The sequence below is a fragment of the Protopterus annectens genome, chromosome 2.part0, assembly GCF_019279795.1.
Source record: "Protopterus annectens isolate FY-2018-M chromosome 2.part0, PAN1.0, whole genome shotgun sequence".
Classification (NCBI taxonomy): domain Eukaryota; kingdom Metazoa; phylum Chordata; order Ceratodontiformes; family Protopteridae; genus Protopterus; species Protopterus annectens.
This window is the reverse complement of record NC_056728.1, coordinates 1,655,598,054-1,655,612,328: the sequence shown is the minus strand read 5'-3', so window position 1 is coordinate 1,655,612,328 and position 14,275 is coordinate 1,655,598,054. Positions and strand designations below refer to the sequence as shown.

At 40.5% G+C, this 14,275-nt stretch overlaps 1 protein-coding gene across 1 annotated transcript in view; it reads right to left on the bottom strand.

The window, feature by feature from the left end:
• Nucleotides 1–5,903, bottom strand: part of LOC122792866 (polypeptide N-acetylgalactosaminyltransferase-like 6) — a 2,507,518-nt gene extending 2,501,615 nt beyond the window's left edge. Inside the window, exon 1 of the mRNA XM_044060425.1 lies at nt 2,792–5,903. Within this exon, the coding sequence (XP_043916360.1) occupies nt 2,792–2,920 (129 nt within the window). The 5' untranslated portion in view covers nt 2,921–5,903. The remainder of the gene's footprint in view (nt 1–2,791) is intronic.
• Between the last annotated feature and the right edge of the window lie 8,372 nt (nt 5,904–14,275).

The following is a 14,275-nucleotide window of genomic DNA, read 5'->3' as shown; positions in this document are numbered from 1 at the left end:
AATACGGGCATTTACCTCCCCATGAAGACAGAAGCTAAAATGATGGGGTGTGAGATCATTTTTGTCTGATTTATTTCCAGTTGTATGACAGAAGAAAGAGGATAGTAAAACATAGGGAAATGTTGTTGAGCTTTCTATATGTGCAAGCTAATTATGTACCTGTCCTATAAACACCAGTTTCAAAGTTAATATTCAGTAACCTTTATCTACTAATTTTGAAACTTGTATGTTCCTGTTCTAAAATCCCTAAAACCAAATATGCAGCACATCGAATAGTACTCAGAAGCAAAAACTAACTCAAGGACCATCAGATTAAATTTATTTTACTACTCTTTCAGCCTACTCTATTGTTATTTATTTTAAGGGGCCAATGTAGGCGTATTCATTGAACTCCATTCATAATAAAATAAAATAAAATAATATAAAATAAAATTCTCCATTCATGTTTGAAAAAAGTCATCAGTCTATGTGGTGACATATTGATTTTTATTGCAGGACATGCTGCATTACTGAAAAGTAAGGATTTTTAAAAAGTGTGATGAATAAATATAACAAATGTACACATATATTTGTTTTGCTCTGGAATGTGCAAGGCTAAATGTATGTTGAATGGGTCTGACATATTTTGTAGTCTGGAGGGTAATATAGACTGAAACAACACCTCTTCTAACTACTCCAAAAAGAATTGTTGAGAACACCGTTGTCTTGCTTTATCGGTTCTCTTTGCATTTCCAGCATTTTCAAGAGGTCTTTGCTTCAAGGTTGTTTGACGGTGAAACTCCATCACTAGCTAGTTTCATTCTGTTTCCAAACTCCTTCCTATGGCATCTGCATTAATTGTTATGCTCTACTCTGTCACTGTTACAACACATGGAACTGTATTTTTAAACAATAGCAGATTATTTTTCTCACATTATTAGATCCAGTCAATAGATGTTAGCAGTTTTGCCTACTGTTTTTCTCTTCTGCTCTTAGCAATTGCCTTTCCATAGCTGTTAAACTTTCAGTTTTTCTCTTATTGTGTATGCACAAAGTTTTGTGTTACTATTTTGCCTAATATCTGTTGTAGTATTATTTTGATCTCCCAGTGTGATGTCAGCAATTGATCTTTCCAGTTAAGTAAATTAATTAAAATATTTTGGGAGAATTTTCATTAGTACTTTCATAAAGTAGAGCGTGACATATTTTACAAGGTAAAATCACTGTTTCCAATGACTCAGTGACATTAATGTATTTCTAATTTGTAGCTACTGTTACCCCCATGATCTCACAACATCTAATAGATTCCCTACACACAAAAGTAGAACATTGCATATGTTATAAAATAAAAACAGTTTTCTGTGACTCAGTGACCATCAGGCACAGTTTTTATCATCATGATACACCGTGGCAGTATTTCTAATTCTAGCCACTGACCCACAATTATCTCACAATATCTAGCATAAGTTTTTATACCCAGTGCATGTGTGTTGCTCATTGCTGAAACTATTGTTAAAAAGTGGAATCACATCACAGTCATGTCTGTTTCTGTTTTCCTTAATTGAAAAGCATAAAGGATGGTGAATGCTGATTTTGTTATTTACTTTTTTTTCAGAATGGGGGGGTGAGTTTATTTATTTATTTATTTTCTGTTTAAGCCTGCATGTGTGGGTTTTGCAGTGTTGAAAAGATACAGAAACATGCAGCACTGAGATGTGGGGGTCTCGGCTGGGAGTGGGGCTACAGTTGAAAGGGGAGGCGACACTAATGCCCCTGCTAATTTCGTCAGATTTCTGTAAATAAAAGTAATATAACTGCTGCTGAAGTTTGCTGCCAAATATCCACAGTGACCACATGAGCTTAAAAATGGTAATGATAATTACTGGTCATGAATAGTCATATGTTTTTAGTTAATCTGGCGGTATGTTTTTACATATCACTGTGCCTGCTAACTACCGCCCCCCCCCCCCACCCCGACCGGCCAGCCAGCACGCACTCCCTGTCACTGTCCTGCTCATGTATTTATCAGATTCTCTTTTTTGTGTATTTTATTCTGTTGGACTTCAATTTTAGCAAATGCACGCGATAATTGTGCGGCTATTGCAAATTAGCATACCATTAATTTGATGTAATTGTCATTGTATTTTTTTTTTTTACTTTTTTCTTACAGAGGTTCTGAGAAAAAACATATGCCATAGTACCATGGTGCTAGTCTTCTAGTTGGGAATGTCATATGTTTGCAAACTATGGATGCTTTACACAATGACGACATTATTACCAGTTATGCACAGGGATGCAGTATGTCTCCTTTAATTCAGAATTCCAACGCAATCCCCCTCTTACTGGGCTATTCAGCATCAGTGAGTTCTTCATGAATGGTAGGCTGAGCAGAATTTTTTAAGTAAACCGTCAGTATTGAAAATATGACTACAGAACTGTATTTTAATACAGGATATTATGAAATCTGGATCAGACACTTCACTTTCAACATAATGCATCTTTAAAACTTCTAAATCTCATTCGAAACTTTAAATGGTTCTCTTGATGTGAAACTTGGCTCCTGTAAGAAAGCAACTTCACTGCCTTATTTGCAACAACCTGCACTAGAGCAGCACCTGTTTCAGTATACTTCATATATTAAGCATGAAATCGTGTTTCTTATCCCCCCCCCCCAATAAAATGCATGTTGTAATTTTATACAACAGCTTAAACAAACCGCTTCTGGCCCCCTCTTAAGAGCTTTCGTTTTCTGCAAAATGTTGATTTATTCACTGTTGACAGGTGCGCCTTACTGTATATTTACTGAACTTACCTGATCCGATGTTTCTGATTTCAGGTGCCGTTCTTTATACAATGACCAAAGACCAATATTTGGCAGGAAAATGAGGGCCACGGTAAATAATAATGCCATTTGTAAAAATCTCTTCTGCTTTCGTTTCATTGTAGTGACTGCGGGCTTGTCTTTTTATCCACTATTCCAGGATGCCAAGTAGAATTGCAACCCTTTTTTTTTTTTTGGTTACTTGAGGCTTCAAAGCAGAAGTGCTACCTTCACCCAGGAAACTTTGTAACACGGATTAAAGCTGTGCCAGTAGCAACACTTCCATTAGAAATGTTAATGCTAGAATAAAGTTCAGTAGTAACTATTTATTTACGGGTACAGGAGGAATATTAGTCAGAGGTGCATGCCAAAAGGTCAGTGAGTGCATATCAGGTACTGAGGTTTGCCTCCCCAAAAAAAACTTAATGTCTGGTATGGAGTTCTTCTTCACTGTGCACAGGGTGTACGTGCACATACTTTGCAAAAGTAACTTACTGTTGTGCTTAAACATAAAGGAGAACCAGAGGTCTGGCAAAGAAGAGTATGCAGATAGAGAATAAGACACACAAAACTATAAGAAAGTATGAGTTTATAGTTTCCACATTTACAAAATATTTTAGACTGAAACTCTGTTGTCATATCAGCCTGGAATTGTAAATGTCCCCTTTTCGTGAATGCATCCGTTTCGCAGATGCATCTTCTTCTATTAAAGAAGATAGACTCGGAGAAAAGATACAAAGATGCACAAGCCGATGCAGTATCCTAACTGGAACCGTTCGAGTCAAATTGTAGTCAATCCATTTCACATATGTTACAAGCAAGACACCAGGCAAACAGTCTTAGAACAAACTAGAGTTGCGCAGGTCGATAGCGGGATAGACAGAGATGAGACGTAGCCCCCACTACTAATCCTGAGGCATGCAAACTGTAAGATGAAAAGAGGGCATGTAGCATGGATGGTAACTGTGCCTGTTCAAACATCCAGAAGGTTTCCGAGCCTAAGACAGCAAAGCCTGACAGCACTGTTGAGCCTGAGTATTGGATTGGGCAGCGTTCCATGTCCAGAGCCAGTACTTCATTCTTCCCAGTGGGAGGTAACTGTTGTACATTGTACTGTATACAGCACGTGGACGGCCAGTTCCAAGAACAACGCCCACCAGCATTGCACGCTACCGAAACAGATGCTGAAGAAGGGGAATGGGCTTTGCAGGCAGCAGCTACACCTCCTTGTGTTTGTCGTCAAGCTCGCTGAGCACTTATCAGTCTTGGTCTCTCACATCCTCATTATCCGTTGATAATCCAGAGCGGAAGGGCTATGCACGGTAACTGCAAACGACAGAGATGGCTAGAGCTTTAGCAGTGAACATGGTCCTGGCGTGAGGATGAAGAAATGGAACTAGCCTTCATGAAGTCTTTGCACTCTCATCCCTAGTCCTGCTTGTGACAGCTTCTGTGGGCACAGCATCTTCGAGATGTGGGAGCATTCCAGTGGCAGTATTATTGAAAGATTAGCTGCATCGGTGTGACAAAGACGCGTTCAACTGTGACACGTTTCCCCATCATCCATTAAGTATGGTGGAGAAGGAAAACAGCTTCAAATTTTAATTGCAATGTGAGGAATCAAAGTAACACATTTACTCACTAGTGTACAAACACACACTGGCAAGAAGCTTTAAACAAGTTGTTAACTTGGCTCACAAAAGACGCAAGGCTTTGAACAAATTGTAGAGTTATCTGATGGAAGTTGTTTGCATGTGGGCATTTCTGTACGTGTGTTTAATTGTTAATTCTCGGATTAAGGGTACGACAAATATGTTTCTTTGGGGAGAAAATTTGTTAAAATTGAATCACACATATTTTTTATAAATCTTCATAGCACCGAACATATGGAAATCATCGTGCGTTTTTACCTTTAATGCCATTTATAAACAATGCAGTGCTGATATTTCATTCTTTGATTTCATCTCGCAAACACCAGTTATTGTTTGGGGGTACCACAGTGCTGTCACTATAGTATGTGGTGAGAAACGGGGGAGCTACTGATTTGTGGGTGTAAGGTTCATTACTGTGATATGTCCAATTAAGTCGGTTTGTAATGTATTGGAAAACGATGAGCTTAGGTTAGCATGGTCACCGAAACAAGTAATGTGAACTGTAGGTTTTAAAAGAAATGTACTAGGATGTCAATCTTATTGGAAGGCAAAAACAACTGTTAAGAAAAAAGTAATCGGGAAAATAGTGAGATATTTGCATGGTTTAGCACAGTAAGTCACAGTGTGACACCGATAAGCAATTTATGGCAAAGAAGTGGTATTCAAAAATGCACACATTACAACCCTTCGCTGCATTTCAGCCTTTACAGTAATGCACTGCCACCTAGCTCTAATCCGTGAATTATTACCATTAAATTGAACTGTTTGAGCACCGTTTCTGCCCCAAGCAGCATACAATGACTTACTGTCAGGCTTAAACGAGTAGGCCGGTAGCAGGCTATTAGGATTAAGTGCTGCTTATGAGCTAGAGGTTACTACTTCCATTATGCTGCGTGGTTGTAGTCTGTGCATAAAATAAAACAAATGTGTATTTTGTGTAAAATCAAACAATATCTTGGATAGTATCAAATCCCATGCTGTCCAGCGACATCCGACACCTTCTGCGACCCTATAATCAGCTGCCGTCATTCACAAAATTTTATTTTACTATACCTAAATTGTACAGTAAAAAGGTATAGCGCCTTAAGTGTACTGATACACCCCCTAATACTTTGTAAATATGTCTATAATTCACAATCAGGGAAATAACATTGGCAGACTCGAAAAGGACAATAGATAGATGCCTCATGAGAGGACATTTTAAATACTGGTATGTCTAATGCAAGGGAAAGGAAAGGACCAGGCGGTAGCATCCTTCAGGCCGTTTGCCAGCATTTGTAGAACTGTTCATTCATTGTACACATGGCTGCTACTTTTACATGTCAAACAATGGCTTTAGGGAGGACCTAAAATAAAATTACCATGCTTTTAACAAATGAAAACGGCTATACGAATAATTTATTTTATCAGCACACATTTCTCTCGTACGCATATGTAATTCAGACGCATCACTGGCTGTTTATATTTTTCTTTCCATCTCATTATTGCCTGATGCATTTCAAACAGCCCCTTTGTTTTTATTTTCATGAGGTGAATCTTCTTGGCAATGCCTGAAACATTTTGCCAAAATGTAGTACAAAGGTGCTAGTACACAATCAAACTGAATGTTCTGTTTATACAATATTCTATGGCAACCTTCCATGACATGCAGTGAGCAGACCAGAGAAACATTTGGAAAATTATATATAATATGCTGCCACAGACACATACAAAGGAATTATGTGTAACAGACATTTAGGTATGTAGAGTTGTGTCCTGCAAAAAAACTGAACAAATGGCAAATGTCCTGATATCTTAGGACAAAAATATTTCCTATATTTTCTTTAATAGTTGCATAAAACAGTTATTTTGTCCCACTTTGGGCATTTGAAAAGGTGGCAACCCTAGTATGTAGGGGCTCAAAATGATAACACATATTTTTGTAATTTACAGGTATGGAATCTACATTTCCAAAATAAATAAATGCATTGACATTTGAATGTTTATAGGTTCATAGGTAGGTACTAGGCTATTGGCCCTAGGGCCTATATAAGCCTTGTCAAACGGTACCCTGGCTTTTGCCACCCAAGAAAATTATTTTCCTGTGCACCTGTCAAGCAGACCCACAGAAGTGATCCCCGGGGTGAATTTCCTATCTCCCATCCAATCATCAAGATTTTTCTTGAAGAGTGCTAATGAGGTGTTTTGTTTGATATAGATAGGTTGTTTGTTCCAGAGTATGGCAATTCTCTGGGACAGGAATGTATCCCTCCAGCATGTTCTGTTTATTGCGGTGACAAGGTTTAGGTCCCTAGAGTGTGTAGCTCGGAACGATTGGGATTTCTTTACGTGGAGCATGTCCAACAGCTCTGGATTTGACATAGCTTTGTATGTTAGGCTGTCTTGTGAGGTACATACCAAAAGGGGCATTGTACTCTATAATGGGTCTAATGAGTGATGAGTAGAGGGCAACAATGATCTCTTTTTTTCCTGGATGAGAAATCTTTTGTGATGAGGTGTGTTACTTAGAAGGATTTCCTGACTACTGTGGCAATGTGATTATCAAAGGAGAGACTACTGTCCACCTGTGTCCTAAGGTCTCTTATCACACTTTTGGTGTTAAGTAGACTACCACCTATGTGGTAGTTCATGGGTACAGAGTTTTTACCAAAACGGATGAGAATGCACTTTTTGGCACTGAGCTTGAGGCCATGGCTTTGACACCAGGCATCTGTCTCAGTGAGGCCCTTTTGTAGGATGTCCACATCGTTAGGAGTTTTGATTATGGCTCCTAGTTTGCAGTCATCTGTGAACTTTGTAAGCCAAAGACCTTCGGTGTTAGCCTGTACTTCAGAGAAGTAGATACCAAACAGGAGTGGACCTAGGACTGAACCCTGTGGTACTCCACTTGTCACTGATCTGAAGTTGGATTTAGAGTCTGCAATTTTCACCGTGTGGGTTCTTTCAGTGAGCCAGTTGGCAACCCATCTTGTGACGTAGGGATTTATACCTAATTTAGTGAGTTTGTCTATAATTCCAGAGTGGGAGATGGTGTCAAAAGCCTTGGCGAGATCTAGATAGGTTGTGTGAACCACCTTACCCTCATCTACGGCTTTGTGACCACTTCAAAGAAGTATATTAGGTTTAGGAGACATGAGCTGCCTTTTACAAACCTGAACTGGGTAGGGTCCAGAGTTTAGAGATTACCAATGTCATTGTTTATAAGTTCCATGATGATACGCTCCATAGCCTTGCAGACCAGGCTCATCAGGCTAATGGGGCAGTAGTTCCCGGGGTCCATGGTGGCTCCTCCTTTATGGAGTGGGATAACCGTTGCTGTTTGCCATTCAGTGGGCACAAATCCTGAGGTGAGGCTATGACTGAACATGGTACTTAGGTGGGGTGCCAGTTCATTCTGTAGTTCATGTAGAATGCAGCCTGGGATGTTGTCAGGTCCCATGGATGCTGTGTTCTTGGCTTTGGAGAGTGTTTTTACCTGTGCAGCTGTGATTACAGGTACTTTGAATTCTTCCAGTATAGAGATGGGCCCTTTAGGGGATGAGAGAGGGGTAAACTTAGCACTTAATCTATCTGTCAGGATGTTGGCAATATCAGTTGGTTCTGTATATTTAGTGCCATTGTGCTGTAACTCAGAGGAGATCTGAGTGTTGCCATTGAGATTCTTGACATAGCTATAGAATGCTTTGTGGTTGTCTTTAGAATCAGTGGCAATTTTGTTTTCATAACTAGCTTTGGAGGATTTTATGAGGGATCTCAGCTTCTTACTGAGGCTGACTATGGAGTTCCTACAATCATGGGATTTTACTCTTTTTTGCAACAGTTTCTTTCTTCTGTTGTAGAGTTTGTTTATAGCAGAGGACCACCAGACTGGCTTCCTTATTTTGGAGGTTAGCATCTTGCTTCTGTTATGGATTGCACGATCCATGCAGTCGTGTAAGTGCTTATAAAGTGCAATTGTATAGGATTCAGCAGTCGTATCTCTATCGTCTGTCGGTATGGGTGTTGTGAAGTTTGCCACTTCTGTCTTAAGAAGCGTGAAGTTGGCTTTGGAGAATTTTTTTTACGGTGGTTTCCCTAATGGGGGTGGGGGTGGGATATGGATGTCTAGGGTGATTTGCTTGTGGTCGGAACTGACCAACGAGGAATTGACCTCTGGTGTGGAACACCGGTTGCCCATGTTTTAATGACCAGGTCTAGGATATTGCTGCCCCTGGTGGGGGTGTGGATAAGTTGATCGAAGGCATTGGAATTTATGAATTCCAGAAAACGTTGAGCACAAGAGTTGGTACATGAGTAGTTTTCCCAGTTAATGGTGGGGTAGTTGAAATTGCCCATTAATAGGGTGTTAGGTTGTACCCCAATATTTTCTAGTGTATCAAGAAATTAGGAGTGGGAATCCTGGGACATGGTGGGGGGATCCGTAGCAAGTTACAATTTGCATTGCTGTATTGCCCAGAGTTAGTTGCACTTGGATAATCTCAGATGCTTTATGCTGAGCAGCTAGGCTGGAGATGTGGATATCCTTAATTAATATGGACACGCCTCTGCCTTTAGTGCTTCAGTCCAGGTTAGGTGGCCGAAAGGTGTGGTATGAATTATAGCCTGGTAATGCAGGGGTGCTCTCTAGAGCCTTGTACCAGGTCTCTGTCACTGCACATATGTCAATGTTCTCCTTTTTAAGGAGTGCCTCGAGTGAGTGCATTTTGAGATTTAGACTTCTAGCATTAAGTAGCATTACCCTCAGATTTTGCTTGCTTGTACCTGTTATGGTGGTGAATTTGTCATTTGAATCTTGCCTAAAAAAGGCACTATAGGGGTGGCAAAGAGCCATAGCCAGTATCTGGAATCCCCAGGGCAACAGGTGCAGGCCATCTCTGGCAAAGCATCGTGGTTTGTCGATCATGTCATCCCAGACAGACAGATACTGGATCCCCTTAGAATGACATTTTAAACACACACACACACACACACACACACACACACACACACACACACACACACACACACACACACACACACACACACACACACACACACACACACACACACACACACACAGGTACTTAATGTGTTTCCTACAGCATAGCATTTTTTTGGGTAACAAAATCATGTGTTGCTTAGTCAGGACAAAACATTTTTTTCTATTACAAAATATTATAGACATGTTGTAAAAGTGTCTTTTTAAGGAATAGCAAAACATCAACCATGAATGCCATAAACTACAATCAGAAGATCGTTGACAGATAGTTGTTGGAAGTAAAATTGTGTATGTTTGAGGTATGCAGCTCACTCTACTTAATATTATTACATCTTGGGATACCATGAGTCAGTGTTGTGGCAAATGCTTGTTGTTTTGTACATACATACATGCATACAGACATACATACATAAATAGACAAAATTAACAAATAAATAAAATATATGAATTTCTTCTTTCTTCAATCAATTTGAAGAAAAACACTGTTTTAAAACATGTTGCTTCAATTTTTTTTTTTACATTCTGACCTCACCCCCCCATTTTGCCAGAATGTATATTGTGTTTTACATGAGGGAAATTATTTTGGAATGCCCTACCTAGGTGAAGCTATTGATGTTACATGTACCTCCACACATATCATCAGTCATCTCCAGCCCTACCCTTTTATGCTGAATTATTATTATTGTTATTATTTTTATTATTATTATTATTATTATTATTATTATTATTATTATTATTATTATTATTATTATTTTAAATGTCACTCTTGGCATGCCACCATCTCTGGGCAGTGTCAGATAAGAGATAGGCATCCCATCCTTCTCTCCTAGACTGGGTGCTCTGACAAAATGCTCCGCTTTCCCAGACCACCATACACAAATCATTCAGTAACTAAGTTGATAATAGATATCAGGTATTGATTATTATTATTATTATTATTATTATTATTATTATTATCAGCATCATCATCAATGTGAATAAAGCTGATATGTTTTAAAAAGTACAAAAATGTGGAATTATATAAATAACTTTTTGTTAAGTGACTCCAGCAGAAACTCTTTTTGTAAGGAATCTCTGAGGTCGTCCTAGTTGCTGCATATGCCTAGTCAGGTACATACTGAAGTAGCATCGTACTCTATAATTGGTCTGATTAGGGCAGAGTACAGTGAGATAATGACCTCTTTGGACCTAGATGCCATACCTTTATTTATTTATTTAACATTTGTTTACTGGGAAAGTCTGACTTAGAACAGAGTCCATTTTCAGAGGTTGTCAAGGGAGAAACTCTTCAGATGTATGTCTATGGAATATGGCAGGAAACCAGAGCACCTGTAGGAAACCCACACAAACCCTGGGAGGGCATGCAGACTCCACACAGAAGGCACTCCAGCTGAGAATTGAACTGGAGAACCTGTTGCTGTGAGGTGACAATGCTAACTTCTGCACCACTGCACCACCTTCCAACTTATAAGGTGCGCAGCATTTCCTCATCACTGTGGCCATGTGTTGGTTGAAGGTAAGGCTAATATCTATGTGCATACCTAGATCCCTGATCACTGTGTCGACTGTTAAGGGGTAACATGGTAATTAGTTGGGATGACTGACTTCCCAAAGGGTACAATTATGGATGTCTTAGCACTGAGTTTAAGACCAAAGCTTTGGCACCATTTGCTAGTCAGAGATAGACCTTCTTGAAGAATGCTAATGTCTTGAGGGGAATCAATGAAAATCCCCAGCTTGCAATCATCTGCAGATGTAGTCACCCATAACCCTTCAACATTTGCTTCTATTTCAGAGAAATAGATGCCAAAAAGGAGTGGGCCCTGTGCAGAGCCATGGGGGACTTTGTTAGTGATTTGTCTCTTGTTGGAGGTAGCCTCACATGTTTTGATCTCTTGGTTCCTATCAGTGAGACATTTGGCTATCCAATGGGTGAAAAAAGAGTTTATATGTAAATTAGTGAGCTTGTCTATAGAGCTTGAGTGAGGTATTGAATCAAAAGCCTTGGCCAAATCGAGGTAGGCTGTGTGCACAGTTTTAACTTCATCTGTTGCTTTGGTGACCCTCTCAAAGAAGTCAACCAGATTTAATAGGCATGACCTTCATTTAACAGAGCTGAACTGTTATGGTCCCAGCATTTGTAGGTTACCTATGTCCTCAGTTATCATGTCCATTATGATTCTTTCCATGGCTTTACATATGAGGCTGGTCAGACTTATGGGCCTGTAGTTATTGGATCAGTGGTTGGGCCTCCTTTGTGCAGGTAATGACTGTAGCCATCTTCCATTCTTTGGGCAGAGAGCTTGACTGTAGGCTCCAGTTGAAGATAGATTCGAGTGGATCAGAGACTTCATGTTTCATGCTATTTATTAAGCATCCCAGAATGTTATCAGGGCCCAAATGTGCATTATTTTTGGCTTGGAAAGGGTATTGATGGCCTGTTCCCCAGTAATGTTGGGCAGATTGTGGTATACAGTATTTCCTTTGGATTCTTGGGTTGAGTGGGTGGTGAATTTGAGCTGAAACTGTTAGCCAAAAGGTTGGCAATGGCCTCTGGTTCAGTGTGGGTGATGCCATTTACAACAAGTTCTCTACATTGCTGCATATTTCTCGTGAGGTTACAGCCATAGGTTCATAGGTTCATAAGCTGGTATTAGGCTATTGCCCCTAGGGCCTATACAAGCCTAGCCATAACAATTCCCTGGATATTTCTTCCCACAATATTTACTTCTCTGGACCCCTGTCTAGCAGGGTGACTGACATGATCGCTGGGGTGAATTTCCTATCTCCCATCCAATCATCAAGGTTCTTTTTGAAGAGGGCCAAGGAGGTGCTCTGCTTGACATGTATGGGCAGTCTATTCCAGAGTATGGGGAGTCTCTGGGTCAGGAACCTATCCCTCCAGCATGTTTTGTTCATTGTGATAACAAGGTTTAGATCCCTGGAGCATGTGGCTCTGAGGGATTGGGATTTCTTTAAGTGGAGCATGTCCAGCAGCTTAGGGTTTGACATGGCCTTGTATGTTAAGCAGAGATCGCCTCTGAGTAGACAATATGCAGCAGAGTATAGCTGGAGTTTTGTTAGATGGTCAGCATATGGCATCTGCTTTAGGTCTGTGATTCTTTTAGTGAGGTATTTCTGTGGCCTTTCCAGCTGTTGCAGATGTCTTGTGAGGTACATACCAAATGGGGCATTATACTCTATAATGGGTCTAATGAGGGATGAGTACAGTGGGACAATGACCTCCTTTTTTTCTGGATGAAAAGCACTTAGTGATGAGGTGTGCCACATAGAAGGATTTCCTGACTGTTGTGGCGATGTGGTTATAGAAAGTGAGACCACTGTCCACCTGTGTCCCTAAGTCTCTCATCACACTTGTGATGTGTAGTGTACTGCCACCTATGTGGTAACTCATGGGTACCTGTTTTTTCCCAAAGGGGATAACTATACATTTCTTGGCATTAAGCTTGAGCCCATGGCTCTGGCACCAGGCATCTGTTTCTGTAAGACCCTTTTGTAGAATATCCACATCATTTGGGGATTCAATAATGGCTCCCAGTTTGCAGTCATCTGCAAACTTTGTTAGCCAGATTCTCTTAGTGTTGGCCTGTACTTCAGAGAAGTAGATGCCGAACAAGAGTGGTCCCAGGACTGAACCCTGAGGTTCTCCACTTGTCACTTGTCTGGAGCTGGATTTGGAGGCAGCTACTTTTACAGTCTAGGTTCTGTCAGTAAGCCAGATGGCAACCCATTGAGTGACATAGGAATTTATGCCCAGCTTAGTAAGTTTATCTATGATTCCAGAGTGAAGGATGGTGTCAAAGGCCTTGCTGAGGTCCAGATAGGCTGTGTGGACCACCTTACCCTCATCCACAGCTCTGGAGATTGATTCGAAGAAGTCAATCAGATTTAGGTGATAAGATCGGCCCTTCACAAACCCAAACTGGGTGGGGTCTAGTGTATGAAGGTATACAGTGTCTTTGTTTATAAGTTCCATGATAATGCGTTCCATGCCCTTGCAGAGCAGGCTTGTCAGACTGATGGGATGGTAGTTCCCGGGATCCAAAGCAGATCCCCCCTTTGTGGAGTGGGATAACTGTAACTGTGCACCACTCAGTGGGAACGAAGCCTGAGGTGTGGCTATGATTAAACATGCCACTTAGGTGAGGTGCCAGTTCATTTTGTAGTTCATGTAGTACACAGCCTGGGATGTCATCTGGTCCCATGGATGCTGTATTCTTAGCTTTGGAGAGTGCGGTTTCTGCCTGTGTGGCTGTGATTACCGGAATTTGGCAATCTTTTGGTATTGAGATGGGCCCTTTAGGGGGTGAGAGGGGGGTGAAGTTGGCACTAAATCGATCTGCCAGGATATTGGCAATATCCTTGGGATCAGTATATTTAATGCCATTCTGTTGTAGCTCAGAGCAGATCTGAGCATTGCCATTTAGATTCTTGACATAACTATAGAATGCCTTGTGGTTGTCTTTGGAATCATTGGCAATTTTATTTTTGTAACTAGCTTTTGAGGATTTTATGAGGGATCTCAGCTTCTTACTGAGGCTGGTGAGGGAGTTTTTTGCATCCTGGGATTTTCCTCTTTTCTGCAACAGTTTCTGCCTTCTGTTGTATAGTTTGTTTATAGCAGGGGACCACCAGATTGGCTTCGTCTTTTTGGAGAAGAGCATCTTGGTTCTATTTGGGATGGCATGATTCATGCACAAGTGGATGTACTCATACAGTGCCTTAGTGTAGGATTCTGCAGTCGAACTTTCAGATCCCGTCTGCATGGGTGTCATGAAGTTTGTCACTTCTGACTTCAGTAGCATGAAGTTGGCTTTGGATAAG